We start from the raw sequence: 24,020 nt of genomic DNA, 5'->3' as shown, positions 1-24,020 counted from the left end.
TTTTATGAATAAGCTTTCAGTGTTTATCACACAATGTTGTTTTTTTTACACAGTAATATATTGACAATATACAAACTAAGGCAGTTCTAATACGTCTCAGTATTACAGATATTTACGAGGTTGAGCATTTAACATCTTTCCACAAACAAAAAATGTAAAATAAAATAAAATGAATACCAAAAAAATAGACTTATTTAAAACAACATAAATTCCTCCAATAAAGACAATATTTTAAGGGCTTTTCTATTTTTTATCTTTTTCCAAGATTTTATCAATAATTTGAGATCATTAATTGGTGGAATTTGTGTTTTACTTAATGAACTACACTTTTATGTATAACAAATACCCTGTAACAAAATAATAGTAATACTAATTTCTAGGTTTCTATCTTTTGTTTTACACACCCTTTTCCCAGGCTTTCGCGGGCCACATACAATGATGTGGCGGGCCAGATCTGGCCCCCCGGGCCTTGAGTTTGACACGTGATTTAAGGGCTTTTGTACTTTTGACCATTTTCCAATATTTAATTGATCATTTGAAACCGTAAAGCCAATTAGAAAATTTAGGTTTTACTTTTATTATACGTTTTTTTGGTTTTTTTTAGGATTTATTTACTTACTCAGTGGCCTAGTGGTTAGAGTGTCCGCCCTGACATCGGTAGGTTGTGAGTTCAAACCCCGGCCGAGTCATACCAAAGACTATAAAAATGGGACACATTACCTCCCTGCTTGGCACTCATCATCAAGGGTTGGAATTGGGGCTTAAATCACCAAAAATTATTCCCGGGCGCGGCCACCGCTGCTGCCCACTGCTGCCCACTGCTCCCCTAGACCTCCCAGGGGGTGAACAAGGGGATGGGTCAAATGCAGAGGACACATTTCACCACACCTAGTGTGTGTGTGACAATCATTGGTACTTTAACTTAACTTTATGAGAGGGAGGCACATATTGACATTGTTCATCAGCATTCATTTAGTCCGGCAACCAATGACGCAACACCATACGTCAAAATGAGAAGTCTCACTGTGTTTCTGATCACGTGACAAGCAAATATTCAACTGGTTATTTTTATCTTTACTAACATATTTTTGTAACACCATATAATAATGTAATATTTGGCATTATTACATAATAACGTTGAAAAGATTAGCATTTTTTCCTGTCAAAATTGAAATAATTATCTGCGTTTTGTAGAAAAAAAAAAGAAAAAGTATTTTATTAACACACCCTTTTCCCAGGCTTTCGCGGGCCACATACAATGATGTGGCGGGCCAGATCTGGCCCACGGGCCTTGAGTTTGACACATGTGATATAAGGGCTTTTAGTACTTTTAACCATTTTTAAATATTGATTGATTGATTGAGACTTTTATTAGTAGATTGCACAGTACAGTACATATTCCGTACAATTGACCACTAAATGGTAACACCCTAATAAGTTTTTCAACTTGTTTAAGTCGGGGTCCACGTTAGTCAATTCATGGTAATTTTAATTGATAATTTGAAACCGTAAAGCCAATTAGAAAATGTATGTTTTACTTTTATTATACATTGGGGTTTTTTATTACTTTTATTATACATTGTTTTTTTTTAGGATTTATGAGAGGGAGGCACATATTGACATTGTTCATCAGCGTTCATTTAGTCCGGCAACCAATGACGCAACACCACACGTCAAAATAAGAAGTCTCGCGGTGTTTCTGGGTCACGTGGTACGGAAGCCCTCTCGTTCTTCTCGCCCTGCCACAGCAAACATGGCCGCGCTCTTGAGATCAGCCCGCTTACTGAAGTTGACCCCTTCGGGCTTGCTTCAAATCACAGGGACCAAAAGAACCGGGCCGCCGCTAAGTCGTCTGTACAGCGGTGCTCTCAGCGTGAACAGGACGGGAGTTTTGAGCCGGCAGAGCCGCCCCGGCGTGGAAGGCACCTGCAGGTATCACGTAACCCGCTAGCTCGCGTAGCCACCATCCACGCGTTAGCATGATGCGCAGATGTCATTGAGGTTTAATGACAGGCATAAAACATGCTTAAATATATATTTTTTAACAGTGTGGAACACTCTTTAAATGTAGAATGGTATGCTTGTTATTATAAGTCACTTTGTCATTAACGTGCTTGCGTTCTTTAATGTGATATAAAAGTGTCTCCCTCTTAGATAATTGGGATACGTTGTGTAACATTCCATTTGATACGTAATTTGATAATAACTTGGGTATTTTACATTTGTTCTTAAATTTTCAAATCCCTGAATTAAAGTGCATCTTCCATACATCCCATGGTGCATCATCATGGTATTTGATAAACCAGAGTAATTAATGTTTAAGCATACTTGTGATTTTGTAACATCCAGCATCTCATGATCCATCACAAACTATGCTTATGTCAGATGAATTCCAGCTGAAGGTCACTGTAATGGGCTTGTGATGTCCATGTCAAGGTCACAGCTGTTGGCACGCCTTCATTGTAGGGCTGGGCCAGGGGTCGGCAACCTTTACCATTTTGACCCGTTTCACAAATTAAAGAAAACAATGGGAGCCTCAAAACTCTTTTGAAATTTAAAATGTAATAACACTGCATACAAAGTTTTTTTTTAAAAATGTCGCTATGTATAAACCAGGGGTCTCAGACACGCGGCCCGTGAGATGTTATTTTGCGGCCCGCACCTTAATGTGAAAATTTAATGTTAGTGCAGCCCTCGAGTTTTATATGAATGGCGCTTGACAGCGTCATACTTGCCAACCTTCCCGATTTTCCAGGGAGATTCCCGTAATTCAGGGCTACTATCCTTTCGAATGTCTGCTGATTTCCACCCATACAACACTAATAAGGGCGTGCCGTGATGGCACTGCCATTAGTGCCCTCTACAGTCTGTACTAACAGCGTGCCAGCCCGGTTACATGTTGTATGCGGCCTCTGCCTGCACACATAAGGGACTGCAAGGCATACTTGGTCAATAGCCATACAGGTTACACTGAGGGTGGCGATATAAACAACTTTAACACTCTTACTAATAGGCGCCACAATGTGAACCCACACCAAACAAGAATGACCAACACATTTTGGGAGAACATCCGCACCGTAACACAACATAACCCCCCCCCCCCCCCCCTCTCCGTGCGTCGGTTGAGGTGGGCGGGGTTTGGTGGTAGCGGGGGTGTATAATGTAGCCCGGAAGAATTAGGAATGCATGGGATTCTGGGTATTTGTGCTGTTGTGTTTATGTTGTGTTACGGTGCGGATGTTCTCCCAAAATGTGTTTGTCATTCTTGTTTGGTGTGGGTTCATATTGTGTCGCATATTAGTAAGAGTGTTAAAGTTGTTTAAATCGCCACGCTCAGTGTAACCTGTATGGCTGTTGACCAAGTATGCCTTGCAGTCACTTACGTAAGTAGGCAAAAAAACTCCAAACATGTGACTGGGCCGCCACGCAGATAGTACGGTGAAAAAAGCTGACGCGACGACAGGTTGTAAGTTTGCCCTCACTAGTGTTGTCCTGGTGAAAGTCGGAGGATGGTTACCCCGGGAGAATTTCGGGAGAGGCACTGAAATTCGGAAGTCTCCCGGAAAAATCGGGAGGGTCGGCAAGTAAGCAGCTGAGCCGCATCAGAGTGATCAAAGATCCGCGGGTTGCCGACCCCTGGGCTGGGCGATATGGCCTTTTATTAATATCTCAATATTTTTTAGGCCATGTCACGATACACGATATATATCTCGATATTTTGCCTTAGCCTTGAATGAACACTTGATGCACATCATCACAGCAGTATGATGATTCTATGTGTCTACATTAAAACATTCTTGTTCATACTTCATTAATATATGCTTAGTAAACTTACATGCAGAGAGGGAAATCACAACTAAGTCAATTTATTAAACAGTTATTAAGCAGTGACACAAACATTCATGTCATTTCCAAAACAGAAAGTGCAAGATTGTCAGAGACATTTTAAAACAAGCTCTGAGTGCACTTTTGTCCATGATGTCACTAAGATGACATATCAAAACACTAAATTAAAGTGCACTTTTTGTACAGAACGCCACTACAATAGTTTAAAACAAATAAAGTGCACTTTTGTGCATGATGTCACACAAGATATTTCAATAAGTGTCTAATAAAAATTAGCTGCATAATAGGGAATCAAATAGTGTATGTCCTTCGCTATGTGGTAGGTTCCTGCGGACGTTATCTCCTTCTGTTGTTGACTATTTTTTTCATACGGTGTTGATCTGGAAATAGTTACGTTGGTGTGGCACCGAAAGGAGATGTTGACATGCGGAGTAAGTACTCTTCATTCTCTAGCGGGTGACTTTTCAAATGATGCTACATTAGCAGTGCTGCTACTTTTTGTAGCAACGCTTTTGTCGCATAATTGTTCAACATCTTCCCGCTTGAAGCCAAACCACCGCCAGACGATGCACCCAGTGCTGTTTTTCTTGGGAATTAATTCTTCCTTCATTTGTTACCAGATTCGCACCTTCTCTCTCGTATTACCACCCGCACCGCACCGTTAGCATCACAGCTAACGTTACCATGTCGCTACTTGTGTGGTCCGCGGGAGCGTGTGACGTTTAAGGCTGCAGCTAACGATTATTTTTCTATCGATTAATCTATAGATTATTTTTTTCGGTTAATCTATAGATTATTTTTCGATTAATCGGTTAATCTATAGATTATTTTTCCTTTTACGATTATTTTTTTATTTAAAATGAAGATGAAAAAATAAATGTAGGCCCGTTTTTTCAAAAGGCATGGCTTTTATTTACAAAAAAAAGAAGTATGGCCACTCAGTCAACATTGACAACAACATGACTAAATATTCTGTAACAATGTAAACATTTAAAACTTTTAACATTTAACAAAATTAAAAGTAGTTTATTTGCTTTTTAATGTGCAAATATAAAAGTAAACATCCAGTGCATATCTTAATATTCTGCAATAGTATACCCCGAAGGGAATAAGCGGTAGAAAATGGATGGATGGATGGATAGTATAAGCATTGCAAAAGTAAAAGTATTGCTTATTTTGCTTTAAAATGTGCAAAAATAAAGATAAACATCCAATACAAAAAAGTGCAAAACAAAATATTCTGTAACAACAGTGTAAACATTTCAACAAAAGTGAAAGTATTGCTTATTTGCTAAAATGTGCAAAAATAAATATAAACATCCAATACAAAAAAGTGCCAATCTAAATATTCTGGAGCACTGTAAACATTAAGTATTGCTTTTAAAATGTGCAAAATAAACATCCAGTCCAACACAGTACACCATAACCAATTCTACTCATTCCAGTGAGTGACTAACAGTTGTAATGAAGAAAGGTTAGCATGTCTACATGCTCTGGTTCTTTTCTTGTTTACAATATTCCCAGCAGCTGAAAATAGGCGCTCAGAAGGGGTCGATGTGGCTGGAACTGAGAGGTAATTAGCCTTCACCTCAAGCCAGGACTGCGAGTGAGCTGAGCTGCAGTTTAAGTTTCTAGAAGGTCAACGGGCTCATAGTGATGTTACTAGTAGTTGACTGGGAGGTGTTTATTATCATTTGGGGAGAATCTGCTGCCTGATGCTCACCTGCTAAACACCTATCTGCTCGACGCTGAAGCGCTGACTACAAGCGCTCTGAATACGCACTGCTGATTGGCTGGTAACGTTTTGAATACGCACTGCTGATTGGCTGGTAACGTTTTGAATACGCACTGCTGATTGGCTGATAACGCTTTCTGTGTACCAATCAGATGGTTGTGTGGGTGGGACAATGCTGCGTGCTGAGACAGAAGCAGAAGGAGCAAAGCAGCTTGTTAAGACTTTAGCTTTAGCTTAGAAACTCGTTCGGTACACCCCCGTACCGAACCGAAAGCCCCGTACCGAAAAGGTTCAATACAAAACACGTACCGTTACACCTCTAGCAGATACAAATGACACATTCATGTTTTTGTGTAATGATGACAACGTATGCTCACGCGGACGATTGACTAGTTGATGGTTGATGGTTTTCTTTTCAAATGTTCGTTCATAGCCGTTGTGCTGCTATGATAGGCCATTTCCGCTCGATACAGTGTGCATACAACAACATTAGGCCGTGTATTGAAATACTCCCACACTTTTGACGACTTTTGGCGTGATTTTTTCCCCCTCGCTCGCACCGTCTGCTGTGCGGTCCGCCATGACGGTAGTGTGACGTAAATATGCGACGCGTCGACGCACAAAAACGGCGTCGACGTATTTACGTAACCGATGACGTCGACGCGTCGTTTCAGCCTTAGTGACGTTGCACATGTGTCGTATGTAAGAAGGTGCGCTTGTTTTAAGTCTCTGTGAGAAGGAGAGACAAGAAAGAGTGGGAAACGCATGTAGTGTAATGCCCGCAGCTAAAAGCAACTGTGTGAGAACGTATACTCGAATATCACAATATAGTCATTTTCTATATCTCACAGAGACAAACCCGTGATATATCGAGTATATCGATATATCGCCCAGCCCTACTTCATTGTTTGACTTGGTTCAATCAATCAATTAATTCCTTTATTGTCATTGTCTTGATAACACTTAAGTCATACATGTCAACGAGATTTAGTTTGAGCTTTGTCTAGCGGCATAGAAACTGCATTGATGTGCAGGTTGACCCTAGTTTACAGTTTAGCATTGTCAATAAGATCGCCAATAGAGGGGCGTGGGGGTGGGAACAGTCAGATGTCTGATGGGTGTTACGTTGATGTTGCAGCAATGCAATGTCCAGAGCACAATTATTGAGGTGGTGAAGAGTGAGGTAATAAGATGGTCCGGGGCAGGCTGTTCATTTAGCAGTCTCACAGCCTGGGGATACAGACTGTGAGACATTCTGGTGGTCTTGGCGCAAATCGATCTATACCTCCTTCCAAAAGGTAGCAGGTTGAAGAGGCCATGTGCTGGGTGGTATCTGTCCTTCAGGATGTTGTGTACTCGCTTTAGGCAGCGAGCTGTGTACATGGCACTCATCTCTTGGAGTATTATCCTTGTAATTTTCCCCGCCGCTTTAACCACTCGCTGGAGGGCCTGTTGGTTCGCTTTAGTGCGGCTAGCAAACCACACTAAAAAGCCATAAGTTAGGACACTGCTGATGGCACAATTGTAAAAGTTTACCATTGATTTCTGCGGAATGTTTGCGCATTTTAGTTTCCTTAAAAAAAACAAAAACGTTGTTGGGCCTTTCCGACAGTAGAAGGAGTGTTAATGTCCCAGCCTAGATCTTTTGTTATGTTCACCCCTAAAAATTTGAATTGTTTGACCTTTTCTACGAGATTGTTATGAATTAAAAGTGGAGGGTGTTTTTTCTGCCCTTTCCTGCGGAAGTCTACAAGGTTGGTTAGACTCAAACTTGCGTGTTTGTAGCCCAACTAACAGCTCCTATTTCTTGACTCGGGTCAAACAATTGTGATTAAATGCGATTTTGCTGCAGTTGCTGTTGTTTCTCGTCTCCCTCCAGTCATGCCGGGCGGCACGCAGCAGTTTGTGTGCGCAGCTACTCTGTTGCCACGGAGAATAAGGATGAGGTCAGCAATGCGCTTCTGTCCAGGCAAGCCCAACACTTCGACTGGGCCTTGGCCAAGCTGGACAACTCCGTGAGGAGGACTGGTCGCATCACCAAGACCATGCTGCTGCGCATTTTCCACGGCGTCTGCAGGGAAGGTATAAGCACTGTGTGTGTACTCGGATCAGTACCCCAGGAATACATTTAATGCATAAATAGATCAATAATTGATAGCTCTGTTATTTGTAGGTTACCCAAGTAGTAACCAGGCTTTGTTGCTGCTGCGAAGCTGCGGCACCCTGCTCCCAGAGATGGTTCTGCAGGAGCGCACACATCTGGCTCACCGCATCTGGGGAAGACTGAATGAACTTGGTGAGAAGTATGCCACACTGTGATGGGCTCGTTTTTGTTAGAAAGCGCTTGCAGCAACAGATTTGTGCTCTTATCATCTTGCCCAAGGTGCACGTTATGATGTGAGTCACTACAACGCCTTGCTGAAAGTGTACCTGCAGAATGAGTTCAGGTTCTCGCCTATGGACTTCCTAGACAAGATGGAGGTCGCCAAGCTCCAGCCAAATCGAGTGAGCGAAAGGAACCACATCTTCACCTGTTACAGATGTTATGCCCCTGTTTTTCACATCTTCTAAATTGGATGAAATTCAGTCATTTCCTCATTGTAGTATGAATACAAATCGATCCTATCCTAAAAAGTATATCTTATGTATTTGTCTTCTTAGGTTACCTACCAGAGGCTCATTACTGCCTACTGCCAAACTGGAGACATACAAGGCGCCAGGTGAGCAAAGCATGTTTGTACTCATTAACCGTCCTCACGTCACTTCCTATCCTGTCCAGTCGAGCATTGAGTCTGTGTTTTCAACCGCTGTGAAAACACCCATTTTCTGGCCTTACTGGCTAACGATATTGGATCACGGACCTTAAAAGAAAACCTTTTTTGTATATATTTTTGCTTATCGGCATACCGAGAATTCCACCTGGCTTAAAGTTACTGTGGTTTTGCTGCTGAGCAACATACAGCCAGCCAAACGGTGCTGACAGTTGACACGTGTCGGACAGCTGATTGTCAAATCAGACATTCAATGTTCGCCCTGGGTGATTACCATTATGCCACCATAAAGAACCACCTTGACTGAAGAAGTCGAAGACATAAAGAACTCCCTCTTGACTTATTGTCCGAGGATGTGACTGCTGTCAAGACGCAGCAAAAGCAGCTCCTCCGTCTTCTGCAGGAGGTAAAATCATTGCACCTCCAGAATGCAGAAAGGGACTGTCGCATACAAGATTTGGTATAAAAAGTAGACAATTAGAACAATATTGCTGGATAAATGATGTGATCATTTCTGGACTGGATTTAAAGCCGAGCGCTGTGGCTACAGACAAGCGGGGAGGCCGTAGAGGAAGAAACCTACTCGACGGAGCAACAGGTGGCATCGTTCTTCCGAAGCAAAGGAATAAAGATGGACCTGGAAGACATCGAGTTTTGTCACCCGCTGCCCGAGAAAAACAACGACAAACCTGCTATCATAATGAGGCTTGTGAATAGAAAGAATAAAATCGCACTTTTAAAACAGGGACGCAAACTGAAAGGAACTAATGTCTATGTGAATGACCATCCTATGAAAAAGAATGCAGACATCGCTAAAAAAGCAAGACACCTAAGAAAACAGCAAAAACTACAGCACACCTGGGTAACAAATTGTAATATATTTATCTAACTGAATGAATGACTCTCCGAAGGAAGCAAAGGTGTTGGCAGTAAGAAGCATGGAGGATCTGGACAGATTTAACTTTAACAGTACACCTGGACAATAAATCAATAGGACATGAACCAACTAGACTTTGAGAAGGACATAGAACCGGACACAAACGTTTTCTCTCATTTTAACAATAAATGCTCCTGCTACACTGCAGAACAACATAAAAGGAATATTACATACGTCGACAAACTATCAATTATTCACATCAATAGCAGAAGTCTGTATTTAAAGTACAACAACATTCAACAATATCTGAAACAATTCAAGGAAACTTTTAAAGTAATTGCGATCTCAGAAACCTGGAATAAGGAGGAGAAAGAAAGGGATTTTGACCTGGAAGGATATGAACTGAACTTCATCAACAGAAATAACAAGAGGGGAGGCGGAGTACCTCTGTATGTGGACAAACATCTGGATTACAAAGTGGTGAAAACATGTCATTGATAGTCTCTTGGAATGCATAACAATTGATATATGTCATGAAAAAAACTAAATTGTATTAGTCAGTTGTATCTGTGGAACACCTAAGTCAAGTATTAAAAAGTTTGAGGACTGGATTAACATAACTTTTACAGAAATAAGAGACCAGGTAATCTTTATATGTGGGGATAGAAGAATATTGTTGACTTCATAGATATGATTTATAGTATACGTTTATATCCAAAAATCACAAGACCAAGCAGAATTACGAGTCACAGTGCTATGCTTATTGATAATATTTTCACATATGATTTTGATAATATTGTTCCAAGTGGGCTGCTAATAAGCAACATCAGTGATCATTTACCAGTTTTCACAATCTTGGATGGAGACTACAAGATAGGGTTAGGGTAGAAGACATGGAAGACAAAAATGCATTTCAAAGACTATGCTCAGAGGAAAGTATAAACTCTTTGAAGTATGATCTGAGAGAACAACACTGGGACAGTGTACAGTGAAAATGATGTGAACAAAGCATATGGTTATTATTTTAATACGTTCATGAGGTTTTATGACTAACATTGTCCATGGAAACGACTCTTTAAAAAATAGCGAAAGAAAGAACAATCAACAATTGATGACAAAGGGACTGAAAAATTTATGAAACAAAACATTTCATTATATAAAACATTTATAAAACAGATCTATAGATGCAGAAAATAAGTACAAAAAGTATAGGAACAAACTAACTAACCAGCATAACACCAACATCTAGAAAATAATATTACAGTAAATTATTAAACAAAAACAACACAAGAGCAACATGGGTCATACTAAATAGCGTCATTAAAAATGGTGCTAGGAAGGATTACCCTCAATACATTTTAGACGGAAACCAAAACAAAATCACAAAATGAACGAAGTAGTTGAACACTTCAATAGCTACTTTGTAAATATTGGTACCAATCAAGAGCAAATCATTCCATAAAACAGATAAGTTGAGGACTTCAATGACACAATAGATAGAAGCTCCATGTTCCTCAATAATGTGACAGAAGAGGAAATAATCAAAATTGTAAAGAAATATAAATCCAAGACATTAACTGACTGTCACCGAATTGCTATTAAAGTGATAAAAATAGTTATTGAAGGAATCTCAGAACCATTGATGTATATCCGCTATCATTTTAAACTGGAACATTCCCTGATTAAATTAAAAAAGCAAAAGTTGTACTGATGTACAAAACTGGAGACAAACACCAGTTTACAAATTACAAACCTGTTTCTTTACTTCAACAATTTTCGAAAATCATTGAAAAAATATTCAACAACAGATAGGACGTATTCATAAACAAATGTGGAACACTCGCAGGTGGCATTATTCGAAATAACAAAAGAGATAACCAATGCAATAGATGGTAAACAATGTGCAGCAGCAGTATTTATGGATCAAACTAAAGCATCTGACACCAATAATTATGATATCTTAATCAATACATTGGAGCGATATGGAATCAGAGGACAGGTCTTAAAGTACCATCCATCCATTTTCTACCACTTGTCCCTTCTAATGTCGCGGGGGTGCTGGAGCCTATCCCAGCTGCATTCAGGCGGAAGGCAGGGTACACCCTGGACAAGTTGCCACCTCATCGCAGGGCCAACACAGATAGACAGACAACATTCACACTCACATTCACACACTAGGGCCAATTTAGTGTTACCAATCAACGTATCCCCAGGTGCATGTCTTTGGAGGTGGGAGGAAGCCGGAGTACCCGGAAGGAACCCACGCAGTCACGGGGAGAACATGCAAACTCCACACAGAAAGACCTAGAACCCAGGACTTTTGTATTGTGAGGCACATGCACTAACCCCTGTGCCACTGCGCACCGTTTTTCCGCCTTCCGCTCTAGTGCAGCTGGGATAGGTTCCAGCACCCCCCCACGACCCCGAAAGGGACAAGCGGTAGTAAATGGATGAATTGATCATAAAAACATAACATTGAGAGAATAATAGTAGGGATATTAATAATTGACAAAGAAAACCACACAATAAAATAATAAAAAACTTAAGAGTTTAGGATGATCAGTAAAAACCTGGTTAAAAAGGTCTTCAGCCTTTAACTTTTTTTTCATTTCAACGCTCTCTGCAGTCCTCAGATGGGGACCATAGTGGCTAAATGCCGCCTCACCGTTGCTTTTTGTTCTGGTATTTGGTAAAGCTAAAAGGCCAATTTCAGAGGACCTCAGTATCCGCGAGCGTCATTACGGTAAAAGCAGGTCAGATAGATAAAGCGCAAGGTCATTAAGACATTTAAAAACTAATAATAAAACTTTAAAATTAATAAGAACAACAATACAATTATAAAAATACTCCTAAAGGGTACCATCCATCCATCTTCTTACGCTTATTTGAGGTTGGGTCGCGGGGGCAGCAGCCTAAGCCGGGAAGCCCAGACTTCTCTCTCCATAGCTACTTCGTCCAGCTCCTTAAAGGGGAACTTAACTTTTTTGCAATTTTGCCTATCACTCAAAATCATTATGACAATGCATGACGAGGGATGTTTTTTTTTTTTAATGCATTCTAGACTTTAAATAAATGCGATCAAAGTTCGCTTACAATGGAGCCTAAGGGAGTCGCTCAATTCTGCCTATAAAGCACTTACAAAAACCCCCATTAAGGTTCTATATACATGATGTAAGTACGGTATATACGTAATGTAGTAACAAGCACATTTATAATGACATTAATATTTACGTATTTTGATCATTATAAGCATACGCAGCACATTTATTTAAAAATTGCATCAGGTTTGCTTTTTTTTCTTCATCACTGATTATTATTCACTGCAGACTTTATGAGAGCCAACAAACGTAATAAAACATAACTTACTGTATATGGTCTGCTGTCATTATGTTCATATATTCCCGTTTAGATGAAGAATGTCTCATAATCCTCGCGAAGAAACCGGGTGGGGGCTTTGGGTTGGGATCAAGCATCTTTTTGTGTCGTTCTAGTCTGTTCTAGATCCTAAATGGCTGTCAAAGTGTACAAACTTGTCGGATTATATCCTCAGGCATCTACTTTCCAGGTGAGAGGTATAATTTATGATCTAGAATAAACTTAGAGGAAGCGAGGAAGCAGCAGACCACTCGATGATGTAAACCTAGGGATATAGTTTGTCTGCTTAGCGTTTATAATGACAATATCACTATTACTTGGTTAATATTCAAATCACGAAATGTAAATGTAAATTGTTGGAACTTTTTGGTTGGTTATTTATTGGATTTTATGAGCGGTATAGAGGACCTCCCATTAGTTCCGCTGTAAGCAGACTTTTATTTATGTTTATATTTGAAAAACAAAATACATCCGTTATGTCTTTCATAATGATTGTGAACGATAGGTGAAATTCAAAAGAAAGTTCAGTTCCCCTTTTAAATCTCTTAAAGAGGACCTATTATGCAACCAACGTTTCCTACCTATTGGTACCTGATTTTATGTCTTTGGGATCTGCATAAGTCCCGAAAAAACTATAGAGGCACAGTGGAGATATTTACAAAACAACATTGCCTTCCTTCATACTTGGTCAAAACGAGCCGTTTGGAATTTGCACAACTTGTCACATTTTTCCCCAGTTGTGATGTCAGAGGATATGTCTATATATGATAGAAATTCACCCAAAGTGCTTTGCGTGAGTCCGCCTCGTACATGCACATGCATCCTCTGCTGCTGCCATTTCTAATACAAAGTAGCGTATAGTTTGCACTTAAATCAGTCAGTTGACCCTGTATGGAAGCGCTAAAAACTACAACATGGCTGGCGGGGAGAAGAGGCGGTCGAAGTGGGGGCACGTAGACCGCCCACAAAACGGCCAGAAAGCGGTCTGGAGACCATCTGTAAGACATAAATTAGGCAAAATTTGGACTAAAAAAACACCATATATCGATCACAAGGAAGTGTTTTTAAATGTAGAAAAAAAATCATAGTATAACCCCTTTTAAGTTAATCACTCAATCTAACTGACCAAAGTGGTTCAATTTCAAGTTGGACCTAATTTGTCTCTAAAGATTATGCCTTCAAAACTAATAAAAGAGAGACTTGAGCTCACTGAGGTTCTCAAAGGATTACGTGAATGATATAAAATTTTGTTTCACAGTTATTGCAACCAAAATGATCCCGTAATCATAATTATCGTAGTATTTTTATGTGCTCAAAAGTACTTATTATGCACACTACGATCCTTTAACCAAGCTTTATATAAAAACTAGTTAGACAACAGATGCAATATATCCTCATGTTTTCCACTCTGTTCTAAGAGAGCACAGCTTGCAGGTATAATGTGCACAATTGGATAGTTTAGTTGCTCACACAATAATGTTTTTATATTAGTTTATATTGGGGTATAATGTTTGTAATGGGGAAAGATGTTAATGTGTCTTGTGTTCATGTGAGCATTTAGGCTAGTTAGCGATTCGTCCACTAGTTTCCAGCTACAAATTTGTGGCACTGATATATATGCGCATATGAGTAGTATCACGGTGAATTTATCAAATTGTGGTTTTTAGTCCCGGTTTTACGATAATCTTACGTGAATGATATAAAATTTTGTTTCACAGTTATTGCAACCAAAATGATCCCGTAATCATAATTATCGTAGTATTTTTATGTGCTCAAAAGTACTTATTATGCACACTACGATCCTTTAACCAAGCTTTATATAAAAACTAGTTAGACAACAGATGCAATATATCCTCATGTTTTCCACTCTGTTCTAAGAGAGCACAGCTTGCAGGTATAATGTGCACAATTGGATAGTTTAGTTGCTCACACAATAATGTTTTTATATTAGTTTATATTGGGGTATAATGTTTGTAATGGGGAAAGATGTTAATGTGTCTTGTGTTCATGTGAGCATTTAGGCTAGTTAGCGATTCGTCCACTAGTTTCCAGCTACAAATTTGTGGCACTGATATATATGCGCATATGAGTAGTATCACGGTGAATTTATCAAATTGTGGTTTTTAGTCCCGGTTTTACGATAATCTTAATTTGAAATGGTAATACTAACCTTAAGTAGTTTTATCATTATTAATTATATTTTATATTATTAATACAGGTCATCGTTACATCCATAGTCTTGACTTTTCATGTTTTTTTGTGATAACACGACATAAGGTGTGGTGAAAACCCTAGAACCAATTGAAACTTGATCGTTCTCGATATTTTGTCATCTGATTGCTTCCTGCCTGCTTCTAGTTTTAACTTATTTTTCACATTTCAAATGTCCCTTCTTTTTCAGCGCCATTCTGGGTTTCATGAAGAGCAAAGACCTCCCCATCACCGAAGCCGTTTTCAACAGCCTGGTAACAGGCCACGCCCGCTCAGGGTGAGTACCTGATGCGCTCATGCTCCAAAGAATACATGTTAAATATCATATCTGTGTTTCAGCGACCTAGAGAGTGCAAAGAACATCCTGTCGGTCATGCGGGGAGCTGGAATTGACCCTGGTCCTGACACTTATGTATCACTGATGAATGGGTACGCTGAGAAGGGGGACTTGGACAGTCTGAAGAAGGTGTGTGTGTTTATTCAGTTCACATATCACCCTTTAATATTTACGTCAACGATGATGCATCTCCCTGTCAGACCCTTGAGGAGGCGGAGAGTGCCAATATCAGTCTGGTGGACCGAGACCTCATGCAGGTGATCTTCACGCTGGCCAAGGCTGGACATCAGCAGCATGTCCCTGAAATGATGGAGCACTTGAGGCAGGAGAGGGGCTACATTCCAGGTGCACACACACTCAACAGCTACTGACCCAATGTCCTGTGTCTGCACAACTATAATAGGCAAAACATGCTTTTTTAGCAGGGTGTCACGGTGTGTCTTAATCACATGCCAGTATATATTTCAGTTTTAAGGTAATGGTTTGGTATGGTAAGGGAACAAACATTTTTAAAGCTTTGCAGCTTTTGTATAAACAGCTTTATCGATTTATAAAATGAACTATCAAACACTGCCAAGTGCTAGCAGGTCATTCTCTTTTTTGGCTTTTTTTATGAAAACAAGTATTCCTGGGAATACCAGCCCATTTGCTGTTTTTTACAGAACAGCCTTCTGTTTTACCCAAGGTCTGTCAAAATGAAGCACAGCATGCACGTCATAGTAATACAGCAAGCATTAATGAAATGATGCAGGTGGAAGGTGATATACTGTAAGTTAGAGATGTGCCAATCCGTATCGGCTGATTTTTGTGAAAAAGAACGACATTGCTGTTTAATGCCGATCCACTCTGGCTGAAACTGTATTTATGTTTAGTGCCCCGGCTGACAAGCGGCTACTAGCTAATTATGTGTCTCCATAGAAGGTGTGGAGCTGCTCCCCTGAAGTAATTTCCTCCATTATGACAACTAAACTGCATTTTTTAGTATCTTAAGTATCATTTTCAGGTATCATTACCACTGCAGCATGAGGCTAAACATGTTGCACACTGAGAGCATTGTCGGTCAGTACACGACACGTAAGAGGAGGTCGGATCGATCCATAAATTGGTGGTGCCAGTATCAGTATATGATCTATACTAGAGGGATTAGGTTGATATTTAAATTTTGTCAATTTTGTTTATGTTAATGTTTACAAAATCAGGATATAATTCTGTGGATACGGAAGGACTTAAAAGGGGAACTGCACTTTTTTGGGGAATTTTGCCTAATATTCACAATCCCTATGTAAGACAAGCACACGTTTTTCTTTTTTGTATGCATTTAATAAGTACGATAAGTACGAGGTGGCTAACAATGCAGCTAATGGTAGTACTCTATTGCGCCAATAAAGCCCACAAAAAACATCCATAAACCGTCAATACTCCATTTACATCTCGTGACCTGAATAATAACCAAGTATTAGTGATATTGTTATTTTAAGGGCTTTTTATAATAAGTGATTGTTTTTGTAATAAGTGATTGTTTTATTATGTTCATAGTTTGTAGTTCTTGTTGAGTACGTAGCAACACTGCTAGTGCTACATGATGCTTAGTGTTTCACTAAAGCTGGATCAGTTTATCACTCAGCTTCTAAAAACTAGATCATCCTCTGTATATTCAGGCTAAAAAATATAAGGTTCTGGATCATCATTTTTCCCAAAGTAGTCTTTCTTGTCTCTAATAAAGTCTGCCTTGAGTAGTCATCTTATCGTTGTTGTTGAATGGAAACGCAAACGTTGTGATGCGTCTGTGAAATGAATACACCACCGTATGCTAAAGTAAAATATGTAAAGATTACATGTTATGAATGTGCCCGTTACTACATTACATATACCGTATACTCACAGCGTGTAAATAGAATGTTGGAGGCTTTGGATGTTTTTAAAGCGCTTTATGGGCGGAATAGAGTGACTTTCATGTGCTCCATTGTTAGCTGACTTTTGCTAGCGTTTATTCACGAGTTAGAATGCATAAAAAAAGGAAAAACATACCTGTATGTATGTGTGCTTGTCTCACAAAAGGATTGTGAATGATAGGCAATATTCCAAAAAAAAGTGAAGTTCTTCTTGTAAGGGCAAAAATATAAGGATTTAAAGAATATTAGTAATTTTCGCTTTTGTTTAGTGTCCTATTGACTTTGTTTTGATCAAACAATTGTATATAATGAAAGCGAATAAGTAACTAGTTTTATGTTTATATTGTTAAAACTGTCAATCGTACTCACCATCAATAAATTAAACATTTTACTGTGAATACATGTTCGGTATCGGGCGATCTCACTCATGGATGATTGGTATCTGCAACATAAAACCCTGATGGGAACATCCCTTTTTTATTTTTTTTTATTTATTTATTTATTTATTTATTTATTTATTTTTTTTGTCCTGTCCAGCTTCTCAGGCAAATCATATAGTTGATGTAGATGCCCATATCGGCTGTTCAGATTTACTTTACAAAAGAGAAGTGTAGGATACTTCTCTTGTTGTCTTATTTGTATTTGACTTTAATAAATGTATTTATATTATCATTTGGTGCAGCCGGGCCGGAGCAGGAGGGGATAGAAAGACAAAAAAAGGAAGACAGAGGGGGAAATTGTGGGGACAAGAGGGGGATAGGACAGAGAGACAAAAACAACAACAGCAAACACAACAACAATAGAGCAACATCAGCAAATACGACATGTACAAATATGACGGTAAAAGTGATAGCAAATAAGCAGTTAGTCAAAAAAATAATAATAATACAGATATGACAATGAGCATTATTACACTAAAAATGGAGCAATACAGATACTAATAGAAATAGCGCTAATAATAATGAACAATACCAATAATGTACCTTTATTATCAACAATACAGTTGTTCAAATGCAACAATACATATACGTAATGATAACTAGAGATACGAAAGAATATTAGGGAACATCCCTAATATAAATGTCAGGTGGTGTCGCCCTGTGTGTCTAAATCAGCACTAGCAGTGGCACGAGCTCTCACATAAGCTTTATTACAATCTCACCATAAAACTTGTAGTGAGGAGAACACAAGTTATTATATGGTTGTAAATTGTTACTGTAATCACAAAAGGTAGTAAGTGTGCATTATGTTGAGGTGATATAGCGGCACCGCAGGAGAAGGAAGCACGAGGTCAGCCACACGTCTTCCGAGGTTGATTTTTATTCCTTTGTCTTTCCTCTTTGCAGATGCGATGAACTTGTGTCTGAGCCTCATCACGCAGGGTCTTGACGAAACGGCCTTCGCCATCCTGAAAACCTTTTCCACGCCGAATCCGTACCCCAACGGTGAACTGAAAAACTTTGGAAGCTTCTTCTTGAGGCACTGCATCTACATGGACACGGTACTTGACATGGGGCGGAGTGGGTACTGGTGGTCATAGTCAGGTCTGCTCAAATTGTTTTGAGTATTTTTTTCTTAATTCGTGTGCATGAGACATTTTTTTCAAGGAATCGATGGGCGCACAGCATTTAGCCAAGAGCTCATTTTCATCGTAGTCTTAATTGGTAAGGGTTGAGTTGGTTGTGCACAAAGCCATCCTAATTTTGCATTTGCAACCCTATTTTTAAAAATGTATACACACCCACTTATGTCAATATTTATATACACCCCTTAAAGACATCAGAAGTAGTTTGAAATGCGTAGTCAATGCTATTGCTTGTTGTCCCGCGACTTATTAATTTTGTGCGTTACAGCCGCTGGAGAAGATCAGTCACTACTGCAAAGAGCTGCAGGACTCCAATATGCACGCAGAGCCGTTCAGCTTCACTCTATTTTGCACTCTGGAGGCCAAGAAGATAGGTATGGCGTGCCTCCCTTTGCAGTTTGATGCGGAACTCTTCAAACACATTTTTTACCCCTTAAAAAATGTATGTATTGTTTGTGTAGATGTGTCTCTTGAGCTGATGAAGTTGATGCAGGAACAGAATTTCCCCATTAGACCTCACTACTTTTGGCCCCTGCTGATTCAGCATGCCAAGGACAACAACACGACTGGTAAACACACACACACATACATACACTGTTTTAAAAACAGTTATTTGTTCTTATTTTGTGTACCTAATGTTGTGACCACTGATTTTAGAAATCTTGTTAAAAGTTTAGTTGTGGTGCAGAGGTTGTCATGTGATTTCAGTCTAGTATGTGTGTGTTAAGGCGCCTACCAGCTGTTAGTACGTCCCATGTGAAAAGCAACTATTTTTTTGTTTTTATTTTGAGACCGTGCATGATATTTGCCCTTAAAATGTTATATTTTGCAATTCAGGCGGGGGGGGGGGTTGGGGAGGATTATGACCTCAGCCGCTATTTTGTTAGCAGAAAGAGCTTTTTAAAAGAGCGCTCCACCTCAAATATTAATGTCCGCACGACCCAACTGGGACAGATTTCACCAGACCGGGCCAGCCAAGGGCAAAAAGATTTGATCCCACCCCCACCACCCGCTCCTACGTGAGGGCATTTGAGCGAGAGGAGATGAAACAAACATCTCTCTGGGCGAATTGATGGCAAACTTTTAGAGGACGTCCCAACTTCCCTTTGTACACACACACACACACATACACACACTCACGTTCCAAAAAAAGACTCTTGACTTTCAGGAAATGCTCTCAGACATGAATGGCAAATCTTTTAAAACCGATCCTCTCATATCACTAGAAGATTGCCCTTTATAGCAGCAAGCATCTTTGACATAGAGAAGTAGATGCAGTATGTACATCCATTGTGTATGTATTTGTTTAATACACTCATAACTGTGATGTGTACTCTTTTATACTGTAATCATAGCGGAGTGTTTATTCACCTTAACTGGGCGTCAATAAAAGCGGGATATTTACAGAGGTTATTTACCAAATGTTAAAATTCATGAAACATCTATAGACAATGCACATGTTATATTTTTTCAAGCCTATACATATAACTTCCTGTTTAACAAGATATACTATATAAATATAATCAACAAACGTATTCATACGTTTTGTTTTGGTTTTATTTTAGATTAGGCCTGGGCGATATATCGATTTTATCAATACATTTTGATGTTTTTTTTGCAACAATTTAAAAAAATAAAATATCTTTCTTGCTCCGGGAAACTTTTCGGTAGCAGCACTTTACGGGGCAAACTAGACCGCAAAAACAAACAATCTCCCGCAACCTGCAGCTTATTGTTGTGGAATCTGGAATAATTTACACAAGGTACCATGTATGAAAAGACAGAAGCACAGTGGAGAACGATCACTAAAGCAGTCTTTCAGCACATACAAAGAAAAAGCCTGCATTTATCCACTTACTCAAACCATGGTCCATCAATATTTTACTTCTTTATTTATTTGTATACAATGTCGAATACTACATTCTTATTTTCATAAGTATTTAAGACAGAGATTTTAAGTTTCTTCACTTTATTAATATCAATGTTGTAGATGATTTATTTGCAGGCAATATGCAGTGCTACATTTTTGTTAACAGTAGTGTTTTATTCAAGACATAAGTATCGCCTCCCAGAGGAAGCTCTTAATTTAGTTCTTTGAAAATGATTAAATTAAAAGTACAATTTACATCTGGTTTAAAAAGAACAACACTATTCAAATTCAAATTTTGCTAAGAGTAAGATGCAGTGTCATTTCAAACTACAAATGTTTTTTCAAGTAAAAGAAAACTTGTGTGTCATTTTGTATTCATTAGTTTCTTTAAAAAGTAGTGAAAAATCATAAATCACATTTTTTTAATGAAAAAAAATCTGGATTTTATTTTTAGGCCATATAGCCCAGGCCTAATTCAGATTTGACTGCACTTTGTGCGCACCTTTCTTTGCGTCCGGCTCTGGGGCAGCTTTTTTAGCAACAGGGGTCTTTATTCTTTCTAAACGCTGTCGTAGCGTTTTAGGTGACTGATATGGATTTTTTTTTCCTCCTCCGAAATATCTTCCTCTGAAATCGTGAAGAAGTCCCACATGATTAACCAACATGGCGTTTGTTTACAATGAGCGTTTTACTACAAGTTAACGACAGGAAAAAAGGAGCGCTTTACTTGCCCACCTTAATCCACTTCCAGCACGGTACAAGTAATCTCGTCCCTTTAAAGCGGTTTTAAAATATCCAAGGTATTTTTTAATGTTATTTATCAGTATGACGTACGGCATCATATGAGCCTGATAATTATCAGTCCGATATTTAGTGTAGACCCCTAATTCCTTGTTTTACCTTAATAACAGGGTTCCTATGCATCCTGGCAAATGTACATACAAACTGTAAACAAACTATTTTCTATTCATGAAAAACATGTGGAAAATGTTTTTGTTTTTTTAAAGTTTGTCCTGAAAACGATTAAGTTCTCCTGCAAAATGATTCATGCAGCCCGTTTTGTGCGTGAATGCAAACAGGGTAAAAGTTATACGCATATATGTCGTCACCTTATCTTCTGAGCAACATTAAGGCACAGCACTTTTCTGCTTCTAGCCAGCGCATCGCCCCATGTGACACTAACATGCCAATCAAATTTGCATTCTCGCTTCACATGGAGTTCTGCAACCCAGAGTCGCTTTCTTAAGTGAATTATCAAAACCTTTGAGTTCTCTGCCGCTAGACCAGTGCTTCTCAAATATTTTCTGTTATGCCCCCCGTAGGAAAATGAAAATATTTTGCCCCCCCACTCTCCACCGTGACTATAAATAGTATAATTTGTCTTTAAAATTGTTATAACTATACCTCTGCATAACATTGTAAGCTTAATGACATTAAAGGAAACAACACACCAGTCTTTCCCCATCTCCCAACGTGGTTACAGTGAAGCCATACGCTTCATCATATTCTGGTACGGCAAAAAAGCATGTTCCCCTCTATTTGAGAAGGACTGTGCTAGAATAAGCTCCAACAAAATCTTGTTGACATATATAACTTGTGTTATTATGACAATGAAGGAATTGATTGATTGATTGATACTCCTTTTCAAGACTTTTGGAAATGCTGACATGAAAGCACGTATAGCTCTTCTCAACGAGCACCAGGTGCTGTTGTGGGCCCCTCCCCCATCTAAACACACTCACAGGCAGCTCCGTCTTGTTTGTAATAGATCCTGCAACTTTATTCCGCTCTCCTACAGCGTCCACACACACGTTCGCACGTCAAGGCCAAAATATGCACATTTGATGATGTCGTTTTGTCATGGTTTGGGTTAGAGTCTCACCCACTGTAGGAGCCTAAATGATGTTTAAGTTAATTTACATTTCATGGGAGGTGATGTATGTTTATTTAGCCAAAAGGGGACTATTTACTTTATTTAAATAATACGAAAATTTATATATTGCATGCTTAGAATAATTATAAGGTACACTTTATTTGTAATTATTACATTTGTCTGAATAATTTGATGAAGTACTATTTTATACTGCTTTAAAGGCCTACTGAAACCCACTACTACCGACCACGCAGTCTGATAGTTTATATATCAATGATGAAATCTTAACATTATAACACATGCCAATACGGCCGGGTTAACTTATAAAGTGACATTTTAAATTTGCAGCTAAACTTCCGGTTCGAAACGCCTCTGAGGATGACGTATGCGCGTGACGTGGCCCGGCGAACACGGGTATGCCTTCCACATTGAAGCCAATACGAAAAAGCTCTGTTTTCATTTCATAATTCCACAGTATTCTGGACATCTGTGTTCGTGAATCTGTTGCAATCATGTTCATTGCATTATGGAGAAGGAAGCTGAGCAAGCAAAGAAGAAAGTTGTCGGTGCGAAATGGACGTATTTTTCGAACGTAGTCAGCAACAACAGTACACAGCCGGCGCTTCTTTGTTTACATTCCCGAAAGATGCAGTCAAGATGGAAGAACTCTGATAACAGAGACTCTAACCAGGAGGACTTTTGACTTCGATACACAGACGCCTGTAGAGAACTGGGACAACACAGACTCTTACCAGGATTACTTTGATTTGGATGACAAAGACGCAGACGTGCTACTGTGAGTATGCAGCTTTGGCTTCTAAACATTTGATCGCTTGACCGTATGTGCGCAACTTTTTTTTGCGTATGTACGTAACTTTTTTAAAATATAGAAGCTTTATGAACCTTTGGTTAGGTGAACGGTCTTTTGGGCTGAGTGATTGTGTGTGTTGATCAGGTGTTTGAATTGTATTGGCGTGTTCTATGGAGCTAGGAGCTAGCAGAGGAGCTAGGAGCTAGCGTAACAAACACGCAGGTGTTTTTATGCAGGATTAATTTGTGGCATATTAAATATAAGCCTGGTTGTGTTGTGGCTAATAGAGTATATATATGTCTTGTGTTTATTTACTGTTGTAGTCATTCCCAGCTGAATATTAGGTACCGTGAGTATGCAGCCTTGGCTGCTAAACATTCGATAACTTGACCGTATGTGCGCGTCACGTACGTAACTTTTTAAAAATATATAAGCTTTATGAACCTTGGGTTAGGTGAACGGTCTTTTGGGCTGAGTGATTGTGTGTGTTGATCAGGTGTTTGAATTGTATTGGCGTGTTCTATGGAGCTAGGAGCTAGCAGAGGAGCTAGGAGCTAGCGTAACAAACACGCAGGTGTTTTTATGCAGGATTAATTTGTGGCATATTAAATATAAGCCTGGTTGTGTTGTGGCTAATAGAGTATATATATGTCTTGTGTTTATTTACTGTTGTAGTCATTCCCAGCTGAATATCAGGTCACCCCCGGCACTCACAGCATCTTCCCTATCTGAATAGCTTCAACTCCCCACTAGTCCTTCACTTGCACTTTACTCATCCACAAATCTTTCATCCTCGCTCAAATTAATGGGGAAATTGTCGCTTTCTCGGTCCGAATC

At 39.2% G+C, this 24,020-nt stretch overlaps 1 protein-coding gene across 4 annotated transcripts in view; it reads left to right on the top strand.

Moving 5' to 3' along the window:
* Nucleotides 1-1,662: 1,662 nt before the first annotated feature.
* The window catches only part of lrpprc (leucine-rich pentatricopeptide repeat containing), a 173,955-nt gene continuing 151,597 nt past the window's right edge, over nt 1,663-24,020 (top strand). Inside the window, exons 1-11 of one of the 4 annotated variants that reach the window (XR_009827284.1) lie at nt 1,663-1,932; nt 7,461-7,663; nt 7,755-7,877; nt 7,965-8,086; nt 8,243-8,301; nt 15,006-15,092; nt 15,155-15,281; nt 15,353-15,497; nt 18,391-18,545; nt 18,898-19,003; nt 19,091-19,198. Coding sequence is in view for 3 of the 4 variants with exons in the window: in XM_062059047.1 (XP_061915031.1) it covers nt 1,754-1,932; nt 7,461-7,663; nt 7,755-7,877; nt 7,965-8,086; nt 8,243-8,301; nt 15,006-15,092; nt 15,155-15,281; nt 15,353-15,497; nt 18,391-18,545; nt 18,898-19,003; nt 19,091-19,198 (1,414 nt within the window). In the remaining variant the exon portion in view is untranslated. The remainder of the gene's footprint in view (nt 1,933-7,460; nt 7,664-7,754; nt 7,878-7,964; nt 8,087-8,242; nt 8,302-15,005; nt 15,093-15,154; nt 15,282-15,352; nt 15,498-18,390; nt 18,546-18,897; nt 19,004-19,090; nt 19,199-24,020) is intronic. The other 3 variants (XM_062059048.1, XM_062059047.1, XM_062059049.1) reach the window with 3 other exon arrangements.

The sequence above is a fragment of the Entelurus aequoreus genome, linkage group LG09, assembly GCF_033978785.1.
Source record: "Entelurus aequoreus isolate RoL-2023_Sb linkage group LG09, RoL_Eaeq_v1.1, whole genome shotgun sequence".
NCBI lineage: Eukaryota > Metazoa > Chordata > Actinopteri > Syngnathiformes > Syngnathidae > Entelurus > Entelurus aequoreus.
This window is presented reverse-complemented; position numbering and strand designations above follow the sequence as displayed.